The sequence below is a fragment of the Belonocnema kinseyi genome, chromosome 8 (genome assembly GCF_010883055.1).
Source record: "Belonocnema kinseyi isolate 2016_QV_RU_SX_M_011 chromosome 8, B_treatae_v1, whole genome shotgun sequence".
Lineage (NCBI taxonomy): Eukaryota > Metazoa > Arthropoda > Insecta > Hymenoptera > Cynipidae > Belonocnema > Belonocnema kinseyi.
In genome coordinates, this window is record NC_046664.1 from 83,409,415 (window position 1) to 83,432,035 (window position 22,621).

Sequence of the window (22,621 nt, forward strand, 5' to 3'; positions counted from 1 at the left end):
TTTTTGTTTAAAATATCAAGTATTTCATTTTTTGTTAAAAATTCTTATTCTTTTGCGGAAATATGCACTAATACATTTTTCGTTAAAAATTTATCTTTTCAGGTTGAAAATCCTACGCATTGTCTAAAAGTTTTTCTGAGTTCTTGAAAATGCAATTTTTTGGTAAAGTTTTAATTTTGAAGTATACCAAAAAACAATCAAGCACATTAATTTGTAACCAATTGTGGTTAAATTTTATAGAAACAAATTAATTTAAAACTAAAAATATGAATTTTTATCCATAAAGATAATTTTCTACCGAAAATGACGAATTTTAACAAAATACATGATTATTTAACCAAATAGATGAATTTTTTAACTGAAAAAGATAAATTTTTAATGAACAATAGAATAGCCACATTTAAAATGAAAAAAATAATTTTTTATTAAAAAATTGACTAAAAAAGAAGGGATTTTAACAAAATATGTCAATTATTAAACAAATTGTTGAATTTTCAACAACGTAGTTAAGTTTTCAACCAAAAATTCTAAATTTTCAATCAAGAATATTAATTTTCTATAAAAAAACCAAACTTTAATAGAATACATGAATTTTTAACTGGGAAAGACAAATTTTCACAAAAAGTGAAATAGTTGTATTTTTAGTACAAAAATAATTTTTAATGAAAAAGAATTAAATTTTAAGGAAAAAAGTGAAATTTCCAACTAAAATTACTAATCCTTACCCAGAAAAATGAATTTTCAAAAAAACTTTTTAACTTTAAACCAATTAGTAACATTTTCAACAAAAAAACTCAAATTTTCACCAAAATAGTTATATCCTCAACCAAAAAGGTGAATTTTTAACTGAAAAGTTAACTTTTAAACCAAAAAGCATACTTTTGAACTAAATTACTAGATTTTCAATTTAAAAAATTAATTTCTAACCAATTGTACTTGAATTTTATAGAAACAAATTAATTTAAAACTAAAAATATAAATTTGTATCCATAAAGGTTATTTTCTACCGAAAATGACGATTTTTAAACAAAATAAATGATTATTTAACCAAATAGATAAGTTTTTAATGTATGATAGAATAGCCACATTAAAAATGAACAAATTAATATTTTATTCAAAAATTTACTAAAGCAAAAGGATTTTTAACAAAATACGTAAATTATAATAATTATAAAATGAAAATTTGATCTTCTAAAAAAAAAAGAATTTTCAACTAAAGAAGGTGAATTTTTAATTAGAAATGGAATAGTTAAATGTTCAGTTTATAACATTAAGTTAAAAAAAACCATATTAAACAAACACTCAAAATTTTTAAACGAAATATTTTGAAAACTATTTGGGTTAGATATAAAAATTACTTCGGATTGTCTAGATAACTCTGGATTGCGAGTTAATTAATAGACTTACCTAAATTACATACTTTGAATCAGCTGGATTACAAATTGATTGCCCTGAATTATAGGTCGATTATTTGGATTACAATTGTATCGATTACTTGAATTACAAAATTAATACGCATCATATGGATTAAAAAAACGAATGATCGCAATTACACATGGATTACTCTAAATTAGAACTGAATTATAATTTTATTGAAAGTATATTACCTTGATTGAAAAATTAACCCGAATCATCTGGATCACAAGTGGATTTCTCTAGATTAAAAATGGAATACAAGTGAATGACCAGTTTATTTCTTCGATTACAAAATGAATTTGAATCATTTGAATTACAAACGGATTACTCTAGAATAGAACTGCATTACAAATGTATTACAAGCTGATTACTTGGACTTAAAAAGTAATCCGACTGATGTGGATTACAAGTGAATTTCTCTGGATTAGAACGTCGTTATCACACTTATCCCCTTTGACCCTATGCTAAATAATGTATTATTATAATAAGTTTATTAAATTATAAGTTAGAAGAAATCACAGTAAATCAGGCGCGCAAAATTAGGGGAAGTGAGAGAAATGACAGAAGAGGAAGTAGGGGAAATGAGAGGAAATTCATGGAGAAGGGGAAGTTATTGGAAATTAGGGGGGAAAGTAGGGGAAGTGAGGGAAAATGGGGGAATGAGGGAAAATGAGGAGGAAGTAGGGAAAATAAGGGAAAGTAATTTTAGGGAAGGTTGATGGAAAAAGGGGAGGGGAAGTAAATGAAAAAAGGAAGAGGATGCAATAAAGAAGAAGTGGATGGAGTAGGGGGCGAATGAGGGGTGATTCGCGGAGAGAAATGAGTGGAAATGAGTAAAACTATGGAAGGGAAAGCGGAAAAATGTAGAGAGGGGTAATAAGGGGAAAGAAAGTAGAGGAAATGATTATAAATTAACTGAGGAGTATGGAAGGGGGAGACGAGAAAAATCGAGTGATGGTAATAATGGGAGGGAAAGTAGCGGAAGTGATCATAAATGAGGGTGAGTAGTGATAGGAAAAGAAGGGTTAGGAAAGAGAAGTAGGGGAAGGGGAGTATTAACTTGGATACCGAGGACAGGTGAAAGTGCGAGAAGTAGAAGTTGCGAAAGACTTAAAGAGGAATAAAGTAAGGGGAGGATAAGCAGGGGTGTTTACAGGGATAGAAAGTATGGGTAATAAGGAGAAAATGATTTAAGGTGAAGTAGGAGAAAATGAAGGGCAATTCGAGGACAGCAATTAGGGAAAATAAGGAAGAGTGTGGGAGGCAGAGTGATAAAAAGAGAGTGAGGGGTAATAAGCGGAAAGAAAGTAGTGGAAATGATTCTAAATGAAATGAGGACGAGTATGGGTGGGGGAGAGGAACAAAAGGGATTGAAAAATGGGAGGAAAAGTAGTGAGTAGGGATAACTAAAGAAGGGTCAGGAAAGAGAAGTAGGGGAAGGTGAGTATTGACTCGGATGCCGAGGACAGGTGAAAGTAGAGGAAGTAGAAGTTGCGAAGACGTAGAGCGGAATAAAGTAAGCGGAGGGTAAGCAGGGCAGTTTACAGGAATAGGAAATATGGGAAATACGCGAAAATAAGCAAGAGTAGGAAAGAGGAAGAGAACAATTGAAAGTGAGGGGTAAGTGTACGAGGCGGCTAAACGAGGAGGGGGGTATAGATTTCCAAATTAACTCAGAATTACCGTGTCTCTAGCAATCAGCCCAGGTGAAGAGCTTCAAAAAGTCGTCATGTAAAGTCCTCGATGTGGGTCCATTAGCATATAAGGGATCTCCCTTCTGGTGTCCCTCTCTCAACTGAGACTTCATAACGTAATAATTTTGGACAAGTGTGTAAACTATTTATAGAGAAGTCGAGCAGCGAAATGATGTTTCACGTGATATTAGACCGTTCAGCCTCGGGTCGAAATAATTCAAGTTTAATTCGACAAATCAATCCTGGGAGGATAAAGCAGGATTAATTTAGCAGGCAGGCATGTCTGGCATGACTGACCAGGAAGGCAGCATGGGCAGGGCAAAGTAAACATGGATCCTGTCGTGGTTGGGTACATACCTCCGCTTCGTTCCACAGCAAATAACATGACGAGCGGGTCGGTCAAGATAATCTCGCGGATTCCGCCCAGGCGAATAAATCAGACGAGTGTACGATTATAGTGGATATTAGAAGGTAGCGCGGACGAAGTGACGTAAAGGAGAATAAATTGTGCAAAAGGGCAGAGACGTGATTACGCTCTGGCTTCTTTAGCATAGCCAAAACAATTTCATATTATTGCATCGTAAAATAATTATGTATTTATTTTAATTATAAAATTATAAATGAACGTGTAATTAAACCAACTTTTAACAATACTGTTCATTTATAATTTTTGGCGATTTTTTTCGGCGATTTATAAGGGCTTTTAGAAAAATACCTTATCAATTTTGGGCTTTGGTAATAAATCAAGGATAATTTAACCCTTTGCGGTATGGTGGGAATACAGTATTCCCACCTTTTTTCATATCATTTTTTGCGATTTCAGAGTAGTTTTTATTGGATTTTACACAGGTTTTTTTTAATTTCATGCTCGCAGGATGATAGAAAATTGAAATTTTTGTGCGAAGTGTCTAAATTTTTAAAATAATTTGTTATTACTTATAAAAAAAGATGAAAAAAAACCTTTTTTGTTGACAAATATCATTATTGAAAAAACTTGTCATTATATCCTTATGAAAATGGGTACTTAATGGTTTTTGGGGTCGCTGAATACGAATCTGGACTCAGATTTTGAAAATTCAAAATGGCGGATCTAATATGGCTGCCGAATTTGGGAATATTTTTGGATTTTATCTGAAAATTGGTATACAGGGGTTTTTGGGGTCAGTGATCACGAATATTAACTCAGATTTGGGAAATTTAAAATGATGGATCCAAGATGGCGCCCGAAGCTTGGAATATTTTTAGATTTTTTGGTGAAAATTGGTATACAGAGGTTTTTGGGGTCGCTGATCACGAATCTGAAATCAGATTTTGAAATCCAAAATAACGAATCCAATATGGTGGTCAAAATAATAAAGTTTTCTGGATTTTTTTAAAAATTAGTGTATAAGGATTTTTTGAATTACTGATCACGATTCTGAATTTAGGTTTTGAAAATTCAGAAAATTGGTATTAATCCATCTTCTAGGTGAGTAGGTATATATTTTTTCAAACCTCAATATTCTAAATATTTGTCACTTTTAATACAGATTCAAGATCATCGACCCCCTGCCTATGCCAAATTTTAAAAAACAATTTAGAAATATTTTGAATTTTGGCCCGCCATTCTGAATGTTCAAAATCTAAGTTTAGATTCATGATCAGAGATGCCAAACCCCCTGTACACCAATTTAAAAAAATCCAAATTTTGGCCGCCATATTGGATCCGCCATTTTGAATTTTAAAAATCTGAGTTCGGATTCGTGATGAGCGACTCCAAAAAACCCCTTGTATACCTAATTCTAAAAAGAAATCCAAAAATATTCCAAATTGAAGTCGCCATATTGGATCCACCATTTTCAATTTTCTAAATCTGAGTTCACATTCGTAATCAGCGACCTTAAAAACCCCTATGTACCAATTTTCATGAAAACTCATTTCCCTGAAAAATGTATGCCGGAAAGGTTTAAAATATTAAAATATCAACTTCAAAGTTTAAACTCGTAGCACTCAAAAAAGGGGAAATAGGATGGCTTTTTCACAAAAATAGGCCGATAACTTACATTTTCAACAAACTTATTGATTTTTTCAGCATCATGAACCTTACATTAAAAAAATTGATTAGTTAAAAATAGTTGAAATATTTTCAAATAAGGAAGATCAAGTTCTAACCAAAATCTGTGTAGCTAAATTTTTATCAACAACAAAATTTAAACACGAGTGATAAATTCTGAACAAAAAATAGAATAGTGGACTTTGTAACAAGAAAAAAAAAAATTTCTAACTAAAAAATAGTTTGATTTTATTTCCTTGAGCCACATGAAATCTGAAGGTATAATTCTTGCTACAATATCATTATAAAAAAGATATTTCTTGAAAACAGAGGAAAATATAAGAATTCCTTAAAAAATAGGAAAACAGGGGAATGGGGAAATAAGTGTAAGGACATATTTCGCAAAATTTGCAAACTGCTTTAAAATTTATTATTACGAAATGTCATCATGCCCTATTTAATAAATATTCAAAATTTCTTATAATTAATTTTTAAAATTCTAGCTCAATTTCACGATTTCAGTTCAAATCGCGATCTCGAATCATTTCTATGTGGTTTGAGAGACTCTTTTCCAAAACACTTCTTATCATATTTCAATTATAGGAATAATTAGAATGGTTTCAAAAAATAAACTGAACTACAAATTTCTTGTTAATGTTTTTTTTATCTTCTAGTTTTATATAACATAAGAATATGTTGGATAATGAAGATTTTAAAAAAGCTCACAGATAAAAAGGCTTTGCGACCATGGGAAACCGACGTCGTCTCTAAATTTACTTTAAAATTCATCCTGTATCTTTCGTTTAATCAGACTCACTTACGTGTTATTTAAATGTGGCTATCGTATATCTGATTTCGTAGTCCAGTTATAAATTTACACAATACCTTCTGTCTCAAGATAAAAATTCTAATTTTATTTGTCTAGTTTATCTCCACGTTCCAGTTTTTCTCGTATTTTTTTACTTTATTCCTGAGTTGTCACGTGCAAGATTCTTTATCTCAGTAATTTCAAGTCCAATTCAGTGTGGCGCACAAATAACAAATATCTGAGCACTTCTTGTAAAATGATGTTTATTTATTTATAATTTATTTAAGGTTACATTGGTTTTCTTCCTCAGAGAAAGATTTTCTTGAATTAAACAAACATTTGTTTGACCCATCATCAAAGGCAAAATTTTTTTGATACAAAAAATTTGTCTGAGCATGGGTACAAATAAAAAGAGTTTTGTTTTAGAAATTTAAAAAAAATTTAAGAAAATAAAATTTTAAGTTACCTTATTTAGTTGTCTCTGAAGTTTTGTGATGGTAGCACGATCTCTTTGGCCTGCTGATCTTTCTGCTTGTAACGCTTGTTCCAATTCTCGGACTCGAATTTCCAAGCTTTCCTGAAGAACAAAAATGAAAAATTTGTTGATGGACAGAAAGAGGTTGACTGGATGTAATAATTGTTTAAATAATGAAAATCGGTGCTTGTTCTGTGCAAGCCTGATGCTTTATGAAACTATAATGTTTCACACAAACATGATTGTTCATACAAGCATGATGTGTTATGCAAGCATGATGCTTTATAAAATCATAATGATGCTTCATTAAAACATACTGCTTCATGCTTTCATAATGCTTCATACCAATATTATAATGCTTCATGAAAATATTCAGCCTAATGCTTGCATGATGCTTCATGCAAACATAATGCACTATAGAAACATAATATGAAACTAAATTATTGCTGCAGTATTAGGATAGTTTAAAAAATTGGTTGATGGTGACTGTTTGAAGTTCGACACAAACGATTTCTTAGTTTATTAAAAAAATTGTAAACACACTTTTTCATGCTTGCAGGATGCTTCATTCAAACATGATGATAGTTTTGCAAAATTTGTTGATTGTGATTGTTTAAAGTTTGACACCAATGATTTCTCAATTTATAGAAATAAAATTTAAAAACATACTGCCTTATGCTTGCACGACGCATCATGCAAACATGATACTTCATGAAGAATAATTCTATAGGAAAGCATGATGTTTTATGCAAATATTGTGCTTCATACAAACGTAATGATGCTTCATTAAAAAGAAAAAACTACTTTGTGCTTGTATGATGATTTATACAAACATAATAAGGTTTCATGTAAACATGATGATGATTAATTGAAACATACTGCTTTGGACTTGCATTATGCTTTATACAAACAAGATCCTTTATAAAAACATGATTTATATAAACGTTATGATGCTTCTTCAAAAAATGCTGCTTTTTATGCTTGCATGATGGTTCATGCAAACATTATGTCTCATAAAAACATGATGCTTCATGAAAGTATTTTACTTTATGCGAACATGGTGCTTTATACAAACATAATAATGCTTATTGAAAAAAATACTGCTTAATGCTTGCATGACGCTTAGACACACATAATGATGCTTTATTAAAAATACAGCTTCGAGCTTTCATGATGCTTTATACAAACATGATAATGCTTCATGCAAACTTGATGATGCTTCATTAAAACATACTGCTTCATGCTTGCATTATTCTTCATGCAAACATGATGCTTTATACAAAAATTTTTCTAAATGGAAGAGTCATGAGTTATGCAAACATGATACTTCATAGAAATATAAGGCTCCATACAAACATCATCTGAATTTGAATTACTGCTGCACTATTATGGCAGTTTGAAAAATTTGATGAGCGTGAATGTCTGGGGTTTCACAAACATTTGACAAACATTTGATAAAAATTTGACAAAAATTTGACACACATTAACTATGCAAACATAATTTTTCATTAAAGAATCTTGCTTTATGCAAATATGATGCTTCCTACTTCTTCAAACAAACATATGGCTTCAAACAAACATGATCTGAATCAAAATTGCTGAACTTTTAGGACAGGTTTAAAAAATGTTTGATCGTGATTGTTTAAAGTTTGACACCAATAATTTCTCAGTTTATATAAACAAAATGTTTATATATTCAACAAAAGAGAATTTCCACATCATAAACAGTAAAGCTGACTCGAATAAAAAACAAATATTCATTTTAGTTATGCCTCCTCAAAGATTAAAGTAATCTCACGTTATTGATTAATACCTTATATTATTTTATATACATTTAAAAACAAAATAAGCAAAAGAAAAGATTTGTAAAAAAATGACATGTACGTTATTAATTCTGGAAATTAAGTTGGGAAAGCAATTTCCTGTAGCTAAATGACCAGAGTATTTCTCTTCCGACCGCATCGGCAATTATTGCTCCAGTTGGCAGAGGCTAGTGGATTTACCTGAATCCATTGTAGGAGAATTGTATTTGATTACGGTTCCGGACAAAGCCGATTTATCCAAGCGATTAATAAAGGCAAACAAGACAGGGAATTTATTAGGTGACAGTCAAAGATTCCGAAATCTGCAAGGTATGCATATGGTTATATACATACATACATAACATACATATAATAATTATTTATATGTGTGTGTATTTGAAAGCAGAGTTCTAATCGGGAGCTAATCACCAAACACGACACTCCATTGTCGGATTTGTACTAACTAATCCTCACTTACATGGGCCGAGTGGTTCCTCGTATAATCATACCTGACACAAATTCATCATGCACTGCTGGGCAGGACACCAAATCAAACTATCCAAATTTGCACTTACGATTGTAGCACAAAGTTTCATGCGATTAGTGAGTTTTACATTTATTTAGAGTAAGTTTTTTGATATTAAATTGCAACTTTGTAGAGATTGTTGAAATTTAACAAATTTGAATTAGATTAACGTTCAAATTAAAAATCCTATTTAACGTCCAATAATAAAATTGATGCAAGCTCCTGAAAAAAACAATCCAACCACTAAATTAGGTCCACAACAAACAAACGAAAAATGCTCCCATTGAAATCTGAAAAAATAAAAACAATAAAAAAATTCCGGACAAAAAAAGGAGGAAACAAAAATGATAAGGCAACTAACCACATTCCCTTCCTTCTTTTTTTCTTTCTTTCGTTTATTTTATTATTATCAAATTACAATAAACGAATCATTAAAAATAAAAATAAATTTAAAAAAATAAAATGAGTACCGAATCGTTGGTAAGGTAGAAATTGTTGATGTAAGTTGTTGGATTTAGGGTCGAGTGAATTGAAATCAATTCAGTTTTATGAAACAACTTAATTCGTTCGAATTTAACTGACCTTGAAGCCAATAATTTTCATCGGCGATTTCTACAAACTTTATTTCTGAGGGCCAATATAATCCCGCAGCGATTATTAAATTGCAATTACTAAAATTGCATATTCTCACATTTTTATTTAATTTTTTTTTTACAAAATTTATGTTTTTATCTAACTCCGATATTCCAATTTTCCTAGTGGTTTTCTGTTGGATTCTCCCACTTTTTTCACAAAATTTTTTTTCATAAAAATTCGAAACTTATATTTTTTTCTATTTTTTCTTGTTAACTTAAAAATCTTTTAAAAATCGGCATTGAGAGTGGACTGAATTTTTCGAAAAAATCCAGTTTAGTAATATTGTACTTTTTTTGTGAATTTTCCGAAAGATTTCGAAAAAGAACGGTAAAACTAAGCAGAATCCAAAAAGAAAATTGGAATATATGAATCAGATAAAAAACTGTAATTTTCAAGACAAAATTGTTTTTTTTCTCAGGTTTAATTTTGAACAAAATAAATTAACTATTAACATTTTTTAATTTTGACACTCAAGAATGTATTTTAATACGTTTTGAGCCAAATAGTTAAATTTCCAACTAAAAAGATGAATTTTCAACCAAAAAGAAAATAGTTATTTTCCACTGAAAAAATGTATTAGAAAAAAACTTTCAACAGAATAGTAGAATTTTCAATCAAACAAATGAATTTTCACAAATAAAAAATTAACAATGCTTAACTGGAATAGTCGTTTTTTCAGTTAAACAATAACCTCAAATCAGAAAACAGCGATTTTTTCCACAAAAATAAATTCAATTTTTACCCAATAAAATGAATTTTGAACAAAGAAGTTTTACTTTTAACGAAGCTATTGAATTTTAAGCCAAATGAGATGAATTCTCAGTAACAGATTCAAAAGATGAGTTTGCAACGATAAAGGACAATTTTTTTACAAAAAATGGAATCTTTACATTTTTAGTTAAAAAATGAAATGTCAATAAAAAAGTAATTTTTAACAAAACAGTTTAATTTTTCACAACAATAGGTAAATTTTACATCAAGAATATAAATTTTAAACCAAAAAGAAAATTCTTATTTTCCACTGAAAAAATGTGTCAGAAAAAATAGAAAAATAGATAGATGAATTTTCTATAACAGATACGAAAGATCAATTTTCAATGAAAAAGAATCGATGTTTCATAAAAAATGGAATGGTTAAATTTTTAGATAAAAAATAGAATGCCGAAAAAAACTGATTTTTAACAAAAAGGTTTCCTTTTTTTCACAAAAATAGTTTAATTCTCAACCAAGAAGATACATTTTCAAGCAAAATATTCATTTTTAACAATAAAAAGGGAATTTTTAACAAAACACATGAATTTTCAATCAAATAATTCAGTTTTCAACCACGTCAATTTAAAAAAAAAATTAAATTTTTAAACAAACCATTTTTAAACTAATATCACGAATCTTTAATGAAAAAAATAATTAATTTTCAGGCAAATAGTTTAAGATTCAACTCAAAAAGGTACATTAATGTTCATTAATGGAACACGTAAATAACTTTGGAGAATTAATTTAAAAACGGAAAATAAAAGAATTTTAAACAAAATAGTTCACTTTTTCAACAGAATAGTTTAATTTTCAATTAAGAAGATAAATTTTGAAGTAAAGTATTTATTTATAACCAATAAAGTGGAACTTTTGACAAAGCACATGAATTTTCAATGAAATAGTTCAGATCAGTTTACAGTCATTGATGGAATATTTAAATAACTTTTAAGTTTAATTTAAAACCAAAAAATAAACAAATTTTAAGCAAATTACTTAAATTTTTTCCCAAAATACTTCAATTTTAACAAAAATATGAAATTTCCAGCAAGAATATTGAGAAAAATTTTACTATTAAAACGAATTTTCAACTAAAATAATTGGTTTTTCAACCCAAAACATTAATTTTTGACCAAACTGTTAAATTTTCTGCAAAGTTGATACATTTTTCACTAAATAATAGAAAAGTGAAGCAAAAAGAGTAATTTTTAACGAAGAAGATTAAGTTTCCACCAAAAAAAGTGAACTTTCGAGAAAATAGACCCTAAATGAAAGAGCTTATTTGCAATAAAGAAAATTTATTCAGAGGAAAAACAGTTAAAAAATATTTTGATTACAAATGTAAATTACAGTTAAGTACCTGGAATACTCTGGATTACAAGTCAATTTCTAGGATTACCTAAATTACTTCAAATTTTTATATTACAAGTGGATTACTCAGGATTATAATATATAATTATATATTATAAGATGTTATAAGGTATTATACTCTGAATTACAAGTAGATTACTCTCGAATACTAAGATTACTCAAGTTACTCCCCTTTACACTGGATTACTCGGATTACATCGGATTATTTTTAAATAGACGTCGAAATTCAAATACGCCTAACGTTTTGGATTATTTTCTTATATCTTATATCTTGATTATTTTCGGCACACTCAGAAAACAATTTGATTAAATTTAAAAAATTGTTCTTTATTCTAAAATCTAAACATTGAATATGGTTATTTTGTGAAACAAAAATTGATTGACCCAAATAAATTTTTGGTTTGTTTTAACCGTATCTCTTGGTAGACAGAGTATTTGGTTGATTCAAAAAAAAAAAAAAAAAAAATTGGCTTAGTCACTTAAATATTTTATTCAATCAATCAGTTTTATTTAACAACATTTCCATGTGTGTCCAATAAAATAGTTTTTTCGGTTCAATAACTTTTTTTTCTAAATGCACACAAGAGTTTCTGCGCGAGTTAAAAGCGCAACTTTCAAGCTTAAACGCTCTGTTATTTGTGTTTCCTCCCGGAAGAGAGAGCGAAGAGGTATCAAAGACGAACAAGAGTTATGCGATGAAGCTATTTGCACCATGTAAGTGAGTTATCGAGGCGTCGACAAAGAGACTTTAATATTTAAGTGGATATCAAACTCCCAACTGCGGCGAAGGACTGAGAGAGGGGAAATTTTACGAGATCTGTAATGCATCCTATGTAAGACATTAGGATTTCAATTTTCACTTTTCAGACATTTCTACTTAAGTAGAAAAAGACTTCAGTGATGAGGCAAGTGGTAGAGCTGTACCGCTATGGAGTTACTTACCGACTGAGCAAGGTTCCGTCCCATGATAAGTTACCTTCTGCCGGTAAGTGGCTCACACAGCGGCATAGCTGTACTACTACGGCTGTTGTGGCTATTGTTTGTTGTGAACACACCATGAAGGGGGAAGTGGGAGCGAAACAAATTCAACTTTTCTCCATTTAGTTGTCGGCGATAATTTTCGTTCAATGAATAATTATTTGATAAATCAACTGCGTGCAGCCCAGTTTCCTACCTTGCCGACACTTTTTTTATTTTACAAATTATTTTTACACGAAGCGCCACATCGAGTAAAACATTTGGGATAATAAATAAGAAGCACTAATAAAGGTAGGTCAGATCCCTAATTTTTTCCAATTAGGAAAAAAGTTTTATTTGTAAATAATTTTTTTTTGCTTTGTTCATAATTATTAAAATTAAGGACCAGACACACCTTTTTTAGTGCTTCTTATTTATTATCCCAAATTTGCAACTCGATTTGGCGCTTCGCATAAAAATAAGTTAGGAAATAAAAATAGTCTTGATCAGGTAGGAAGTTGGTCACGTAACCCACTCGTCACATAGCCTTAAGAAGAAAAAAAGTTTTAATTTTAATTTTATTTCTATTACACTTGGACCCAGTTAGCGACAGAGCAAGGTTATGTTCCATGCTAAGTTACCTTCCGTCGGTAAGTGACCTCCATCTCGGTAACAATCAATAGCCACTTGTAATGCATGATGATTTAAAACCAAATCGCTCATTTCTTCGACCGACGATATTGATGAATTTTGAATAATAGATTCTTCCTTATGTCTTGCGATCCACATAAATTAAATTACAATTGAGTATAAAAAGTTTCATTGATTAAAAAGCAAGTCTTTAGATTTAAATAGAGGTTACTAATTTTAGATTGAACAGATGTTTGAGGAATTTATCAACGGTTGAAATTCCTAATGATGTCGCAGAAGTTTTAGTTTTAGGTAACAAATTTGGAGTGTCTTTTAATTTTAATAAAATGCCTATCAATGGTTTGGTTTCAAATATTGAAAATTCTATTAAAAACATTAAAAAAGAAGATTTAGAATTTAATGTTCAAAAAACTGTAATTCAAATAGCCTCAAATCGCAATAATAATGATGATAAATTTTTAGCTAGATCCTGCTTTAGATTTCATTGAAGAAAAACTTAATTTAAATCATAATTTAACCAAAATAACAACAAATGAATTTCTAATAGCTACGAGAACGATTTTAATTGTACTTTTTTCTGCTTTTACAATCAATTTTATAAAAGAATTTTGGGTTGCCCTCCCAGTGGGCACAAAATTTGGCGACGTCTTTACGACATTGTTACGACATCTTTACGACTACTTTACGGCATCCTATGTCCATGTCGTTTTGGTGTCTTTGCGATATCGTAAAGACATCGTCAGATCATAGACCTTTTTACGATGTCGTAAAGACATCTTAACGACATGGACATAGGATGTCGTAAAGTTGTCGTAAAGATGTCTAACGATGTCATAAAGACGTCGCCAAATTTTGTGCCCACTGGGCTATGGGCTCACCTTTATCCCCAGTGTTGTCAGATTTGGTTTAACAAGATATTGAAAAAAGAGCTCTACAATTATTAAATTTCATACTTTCATGCCTTCTCTGTTTTTTTATCATGAATCTAATTAGATATTACCAAAATTGAAAAAAAACGTCTTAAATTAGATCTTTATGTAATTTTATATTGTGGTCAAAATCAAAGCATTCAAAGAATTCTCACTTTATATATATTTTTAATTTGAGCTTGTCCTTGTTAAAATTTAATTAATTATAAGCTGTTGAATAATTCCAGAAAATATCAATTTTTAGCAGAATCGCTGTATAATCAATTAATGAGTTCAGAACATAAAAATAATTGAGTAATTATTTACATTAAAATGTATATAGTTTCATATAATTTTGTAAAATTAAATACAGACGAAACTATTGTAATAAAAATATTTTAAACACAAAAATTAAATTCTTAATATAAAAATAATAGCCAATATTCAAATAAATAACCTTAATGAAAATAATAAATTTATGTTACTTCATCGAATGTAAATTATATTGCATCAGTTTCTTATATAAAATGCAATAAAAAATAATTTGCTTTAAAAGATCAAAATAATTTTTACCCTATATTTTGCTGAAATTTTTAAATATTAATAATCTTTAAAAATCATTCCATAAAAGCTAAAAGCATATTGACATATAACTTTAAAGATTGAATTAAGTAATTATTTTAAAACATCGAAAACATAAAAAACATTTTCAAAATTCTTTGATTTTTCCTTGACTCATTTTTTATTTTAAATTATTAATATTCAAAAACCAGCATTTTCCTAAAAAACAACACATTTTTTTTTATGAGTGAAACTCAAACCAGACTTTTTAAAGAAGTTGTTAAATTTTTAACCAAACAGTTGCATTTTGTACAAGATGAATGTAATTTCTGCTAAAGCAGATGGAGTTTTTAATCAAAAGACAAAATTTAAAAAAAAGAGTTGAATTTTTAAAAGAAAATTTACATTTTTATTGAAAAATATGAAATTTCCTAAAATAGATTCAAAATTATAATCTGAAAATAGTTCATTTTTAAAGTTTTTAACTTGTCCTATTTTCGAAATTTCAAATTTAATTTATTCAGATTCGAGATTCCTTAATCCAAAATAATATTAATCAATTTGAAACGTTTTGAATCAGAAATGATACAATTTCAACTATTTTCTAATAAAGTTGTCTATTTAAAAAAATTTTGATCTGAAATTTTTCAATTTGGATTACATATAATTACAAATAATACAGTTTTAATTCCTTTGAGTTCCAAATGATCGAATTTTGAAAATTGTATTTAGACAATATTTATTTTTTGACGTTTTGAACTTGTCTATTTTCAAAATTTTCTTATAATCTTAAATCATTGAAATTCGCGATTCTTATATTTAAAATAAAATTGTTTCATTTTATAAGCTTTAAATTATAAATGATACAATTTCCAATATGTTCGAATAAAAATGTCTAATTTTCCAAATTTAATAAAAAATTTTCAAATTGGAACGCTTTTATTTAGAAATTATACCATTTGAAAAATATGTATTTTAACGCTTTTCCGCAAGAGGCGTTACGAACGATGCAGGATTTCTAAACTGTCAATTTCCAGCTGCAATTTTTGTTCGTCCTTCTTAACCTACCATAAAGTTTCCTTTTTAATTTCTTCAAAATCTAGTTTTTAAATGATAAAAGCATCATTTATTTTTTAAGATTTTATTATAACTATTTTTATTATTTTTAAAATTTGACTTACGAAAAAAAATTTGAATGGAAAATTTCTAATGATATGGTTTTTTATTTTGTTTTTACTCTACGACATTAATTTTATGTTTTTCATAAATTCAAACTAAGATAACTTAGGTTAATTTATATTAAGTTACGTAATTATTTATCTTGGTTGATCTCCTTAATATCACCAATTGTAAAAATATAATTATTTAGGTTAAAACCTTTTGAAAAAGGTACGCATTGTATCGAAAGGTTAAGGATTGAGAAAGGAGTTTTTAATCAAATAAATTTTGAGTTCGAAAAATTGGGTTTTGGCTTAATTTTCTTTTAATGCATGTGGGCCGTGAGACATAAGGAAGAATTTAGGATTTAAAAATAAAAAATAGCCACACTAGTCAGAGTAGTTTAGCTGTGCCGGCGTAAGGCCTTTTTTGACGGAAGGTAACTTAGTACGGAACAGAACCTTGCTCGGTCGGCAAGTGATCCCATAACGGAACAGCTCTACTACTTGTCTGATCACTTTACTCTATTTCCACTTGAGTAGAAACGTGTGAAAAATTAAAATTAAAATATAAACTAAAATCCTTGGTTTTTCGCCGATCACATTATAGAAAATCCTGAAAAGGTACAAATTAGGGAGAGATTGATTACTAAAAATAAAAAATAGTAAAGTATTCATAATTTTATACTTGTATTAAAAATACTTTGCCCTAACAGACAAAAAACTACACACGGTTCTGCGCGTGGTTGATTTACAGAATAATTACCCATTGGACGAGAAGTATCGCAGACAACTAAATGGGAAAAAGGTGTAAAAAAAGGTTGAATGGGTTCGCTCCCACTTCCAGCGTCAGGGTGCGTTCACAACAAACAATAGCCACACGCGATGTTAAAACGTGCAGGGCTTCTGGAGCAGTAAAACGTGGTTTTAAGGGGAAAGGGTGAATTGCAAATACGTGCCGCAGCATACAAATCTGCCCTTCTATGCCGAAGTCCTCAAACCCGCTTCTGGCGCCTTTAGCCACCCACACATACACCACCTCACAAATCTAATGGATTGCGCTAATACTCACGGTCAAATCGCGTCGCGAGCGTAGCTCTGATTATTATTCCGAACGAAGGATCCCACTAAATATTGCCGATAATCTCAAGTACCTGGGCGGCAGTACCTTAAATTACGCTTGTCGCGACCAAAACTGCAGAGAAATTTTTTGGTGATGCACGTATTACTAAAATGAATTATAAGTTGTTGGCCAAAAATTTATAACAAAAATTCTGCCAGCTACGCGCGCACATTCACATAGCGCGCTGTGCGCGCGGCTCGCTTCGCTCGCTAGTTTGAGCGCGCCTTGGGCCCGCGACTGTTCATCTCGCGCTTCGCGCTCGATAATATATTTATCTCGCGCTCCGCGCTCGATAATGTAGTTACCTCGCGCTCCGTGTTCGGTCTTTGCATTACCCTCCACATTTATGCACAGACCACAATGTGAAATTTTCTAAATTGTATGTTAAAAATTATTATATCAAATTCCTATTACAATTTCTTTTTGTGTGTACCTTGGTTTGGCACTGCTCATTTAGATATTGCAAAATAATATTCACATTTTATTTTTCCTGATCCTAATAGGACCCTGTTGTGGTTTTAAAGCTGAACCTTTTTTTTTTGAAATTTGACATTAAAGAAGGTTCTCAAAGCACCTACGGCCTTGACGATTACATTCTCATTGCCACAATCGCGCTTCGCGCTCTACTGCTTGATTATACAGGCTCTAACTTTTAAAAATGTGGGCTTATCGAAAAATTCGGCTAAAATAGTTTTAAAATTTATTTGGTATCTAGTGAAAATTTTTGGTTCTATGAAAAAAATAATCTTTTATATTTTTTGAAGATTTTCAAATTTTTGAATAGTATATAACTTTTCTAATTTTGATCAAAATTAAAAATTTTATTAGGATAATTTGTAAGTCTTTTACCCATCTATAAGAAACTTTGACAAAAATTTATAAAATTTCAACAACAAAAATTTCAAAATTTTGAAAATGCACTGAATTTTTTAATTTCGGTTCAAAATATCTGATTTACGAACTTAGTCTTTATTTTGGGGACCTTCAAAAGTGTATCAAATGCGGACTAGATTGGACAAATTCTTCAAAAGTTAGCGTGGCTACAACATTCAGGTAACCATAAATACAGACATACAGACAGACGTACAGACAGACACCGACAAAATTTGATGATTTTCGGATTCTGTGCGCGCCGCAACATAAAGACCCGTAAAAAATCAGAGGTCGAAAATTTGGACGATTACATTACACTAATGTTTTTAATTTTCATCCAAATTAAAAATGTTATTTGGATAATTTGCAAGTTTTTTTGTCAAGTATCGGAGACATTGACAATATTTTCTGAAACTTGAAAAAAAATTGTCTAAAATGTTGAAAAAGCTCTAATTTTTTAATTCGTGTGCTAATCGAAAAATTCGGCTAGAATATTTTAAAATGTATTTGGTATCTACTGAAAATTTTGAATAAAATTTTTGAATTTATGAAAAAATCGTTTTTCTATTTTTTTTTAAATTTGCAAATTTTCGAAAAGTATATAACTTTTTTAATTTTCATGAAAATTAAACAATTCAGTTGGATAATTCGTAAGTTTTTGATCCATCTATGAGAAACTTTGACGAAAATTTGTATAAGTTAAAAAAAAATTCTAATTTTGAAAATGCTATTTTTTTTTAAATTTTGAGTTAATCGAAAAATTCAGGAAAAATAGTTTTGAAATATATTTGATATCTAGCGAAAATTTTGAATGCAATTTTTGCATCTATAAAAAAAGTAAGTTTTTGTATTTTTTGAAAATATTCAAATTTTTAAAAGTATATAACTTTTCTAATTTGCATCAAAATAAAAAATGTTAATTAGATAATTTGCAACTCTTTTACCCGTCTATAAGAAACTTTGAAAACAATTTATAAAATTTCAACAACAACAAAATTTCAAAATTTTGAAAATGCTCTCAATTTTTTTATTTCGGTTCGAAATATCTGATTAACGAACTTAGCCTTTATTTTGTGGACCTTTAGAAGTGTATCAAATGCGGACTCGATTGCACAAATCGTTCAAAAGTTAGCGTGGCTACAACATTAAGTTAACCATACATGCAGACATACAGACATACAGACAGACAGACACGAATGGAATTTTATGGTTTTTGGATTCTGTGAGTGCCGAAACTTAAAGATGCGCTAAAACCAGAGATTGAAAATTTGGACGATTACATTACATTCTCAGGAATGAGAATGTAAAAAGGTGAGAGGTTATTCACTTGTAGAAAAAAAAGTGTGAATTAAATATTTATTTCAGGGTACGATGTACCCATAAAAAAATTACATATAGTAGTGTTAATGCTAGACTGCAAAACTGAAATTTCTTAGTTATCTCTATGTCTGATAGTAATATCTCAGTGGGCAGCAAATTTGGCGAAGTCTTTAGGACATCGTTACGACATCTTTACGACAACTTTACGACATCCTATGTCCATGTTGTTAAGGTATCTTTATGATATCGTAAATAAGTCGTATGATCTGACGATGTCTTTAAGACATCGCAAATACACCGAAACAACATGGGCATAGGATGTCGTAAAGATGACGTAAGGATGTCGTAAAGATGTCGCAAAGACGTTGACAAATTTTGTGCCCACTGGGATTTTCTGTGGTGTAGGGTGCGATGTACCTAAGTTCTGAGCCGGTTGTATTTTAAAGTTTACCTGCTTTAACATAAATTAACTCTTTTTTTGATAAAAATACAACTGTTTTGTTAGACATTAAGCCATTATAATATTTTCTTGAAAACTTAACTTTTTCGTAGAAAATTTACTTTTTGTTTAAAATTGATCTTTTGGTGTTGAAAAATGAACTGAAATATTTTCTGGATGAAAGTTTCACTCATAAAAAAATATTTGGTTTTTATTACAAATTCGTCTGTTTTAGTAAATAATTGATGTTTTTTAAATAAACTTTCAACTATTTGGTAGAGAATTCAACAGTTTTGTTAAAAGTTCATTCTTTTGGTTAAAAAAATTTGCATTTTTGGATTGAAAATTCAATTTTTTCGTAGAAACTTATTTTTTTGTTACAAAAATTCAATTTTTGATGTTACTGAGTTAACTGGAATCTGTTTTGGATGAAAATTCAACTCTTTTTGTAATAAAAAATTTTTATGCTTTAAGATAAATTTCATATTTCATGATAAAAATGCAACTATTTGTTAGAGAATTCAACAATTTTGTTAAAAGATTATTCTTTTTGGTTAAAAATTCGCCTTTTTGGATTGAAAATTCAATTTTTTTGGTAAAAAATTATTTCCTGTAAAAAAATTGATAGTTTGATCATGAAAACTTGATAAAATCTTTTTCATAAGAAAATTCAACTTTTTTTATTTGAAACTTCATCTGTTATAGAAGAAATTTCATTTTTTGTAAAAAATGCAACTTTTTGGTTAAAAATAGTTTTTCTTTGGTTGATAATTCAACTAGCTTTGACGATTTTGAAATACATTTTTTTAAATATTTAAGGGTTTAGATTTTATAAATTGAGGAAAAGCAAATACGTATAAATTTTGTTAATTAAATAAATATGAAACATTAATGAGATTATTTCGAAAAAAGAAAATGGTCTAATAGAAGTATCCATTTTTAAACTTTTTTTGTTAAAAATTTATCTTTTTGGGTCGCAAATTTTTTTTGTTTCGAAAATTTCCTTTCTTGGCGGAAAGATCTTGCTTTGCTAAAATTGTATCTTTCTGGCTTAAAAATAAATCTCTTTTGGTAGAAGCTTCATATCTTTTTATAAAAAAATGGAATTTTTTAAATATTATTCTGCTTTTCCTAAATATAAACTATTGCATTTTTCATTGACAATTCATATTTTTGTTTGAGAATTTAGCTACTTGGTAGAAAGTTGCAATAATTGGTTAAAAACTAGATTTCCATAGTTTAGAATTGGTCAATTTAATTAAAAATTCGTTTTTCATTTATTTTCGCGTGCTGAAAGTTTAAATACCGATTACAATTTGGGTTCTGAAATTAAATTTTGTATTCAATAATTTAAATAATTTTTCTTTCGTTAAGAGTTCAAATAATTTGGATAAAAATAATTTTTTTAGTTGAAAATTAATTTCTTCGGTTGAAAATTCGACTATCCTGTTGAAACTTTGTTTATCGTTTATCATTTTTATTTGACTCAAAGATTAGCCTAGACTATTTTGAATTGAAAATTTATATTATTTAGTTAGAAAATGAATTAACTGGTTACAAATTCACGTATTTTATTAATAATTTGTCTTTATTGTCAAAAATTAGCATCTCGAGTGAAAATTAATCTTTTCAGTTAAAGATTTATTTATTTTATTTAAAATTCATCTTTTTTGGTTGAGGATTTATCATTTTATTTGAAAATTTATTTATTTGGTAAAAAATTTCACTATTTGTTAGAAATTCGTTCTTTTTTCTTATTAGCAATTAATTTTTCGAATGAAAATTGTAATTGTTCAAGAGAAAATGTTAATACTTCATGTTTGGCTGAAAATTTATCTTTTAATTTAAGAACTCAACTATTTGGTTGAAAAATGATCTTTTCGGTTAAAATTCAACTGTGTGGTTTAAAATTAATTTGTTTGGTTAAAGATTCATCACTTTGGTTGAACAATGATTTCCTTGGTTGCATATTCAACAATTAGATTAAAAGTTATTTTTTTGTATGTTAAGAATGAATTCTTTTAACTAAACATGCCACTACTTTTTATTTTTGGTTAAAAATGTATATTTTTTAGGTGAAAATTCATGCATTTTATTGCCAAATTATCTCTTTGATTGAAAATTTATTTCATTAATTTGCGTGTTTTTTTTACGCTTTTCTAAACATTTTTAATGTCCATATATTATTTGATTAAAATATTTTTTTTTGTATTCAAACAAATTTGTTTGGATTTTATAAAAAAAAGTTATTTGTCGAAAAGCAAATTTTAATTTGAACTAGCTAGGACAGGGAGCTTTTTATACCAAGATTCCTTTCTACCTTATCGACTTCGAGAGTGTGTGTTCGAGATTTGCGTAAACAACTTCAAAGGTTATTTATTATCTTAATTAAGCATTGCGCGTAAACCCTTTTCAGGTTGTATTTTGATTTGTTCTTGCATTTTCTAGAACGTCATAACTTCTAGAAGTCGGTAAGGTAGGAATCTTGGAGTAGAACTCTCGTGCCTGTATTCATTCCTTAATTTTAAATAATTTTTCCAGTTTTCAAATATTAATATTGTCCTGTTAGGCTGGTCCATATATGTACATATACTGCTAGACGACTCCACTTTTGGACGTTTGGCTAGGGGAGAGGAAAACTGCAGAAAACCGCCTCCCGAGTTTATCCCGTTTTTCCAACCGTCGAGTTTCGGAGGTTGACATTCGACCACCACCATCGAATGCAAAATTTTAAAATAATTTTTAATTAAATGAAAAAAATATCTCCAAGAAATGGTTTCTTTAATTAAAGACCAACATTTTCCTGAGTGTTTCTTTTTGCCGGCTGGATACATGCTGCTCTAATATCGTGAAAGTTGGGAATTAAAAAAATCGTATATCAGAAAGGAACAAGGCAGGTTCAGGTATGCAGACTAATATATAATTGCGTTGGTATGCGCTCACTTAGTTTGTTAGTCGGAAACAATCCTCAGGGACCGTAGTCCAACATGGGGTGCAAGCAACGTGCAAGGTGCATGCTCAGGCGCATAATGTGCTACATGGAGACGCGAATACGCTACTCAACTTGTGCACGAACCTCATACTCGTATATATACCTTGTTGTATAAATGTACACTCTACAT

At 29.3% G+C, this 22,621-nt stretch overlaps 1 protein-coding gene across 3 annotated transcripts in view; it reads right to left on the minus strand.

Moving 5' to 3' along the window:
* The window catches only part of LOC117179165, a 717,982-nt gene that overhangs the window by 403,751 nt on the left and 291,610 nt on the right, over positions 1 to 22,621 (minus strand). For all 3 annotated transcript variants that reach the window (XM_033370882.1, XM_033370881.1, XM_033370880.1), the window contains one exon: positions 6,417 to 6,527. In XM_033370882.1, coding sequence (XP_033226773.1) covers positions 6,417 to 6,527 — 111 coding nt within the window. The remainder of the gene's footprint in view (positions 1 to 6,416; positions 6,528 to 22,621) is intronic.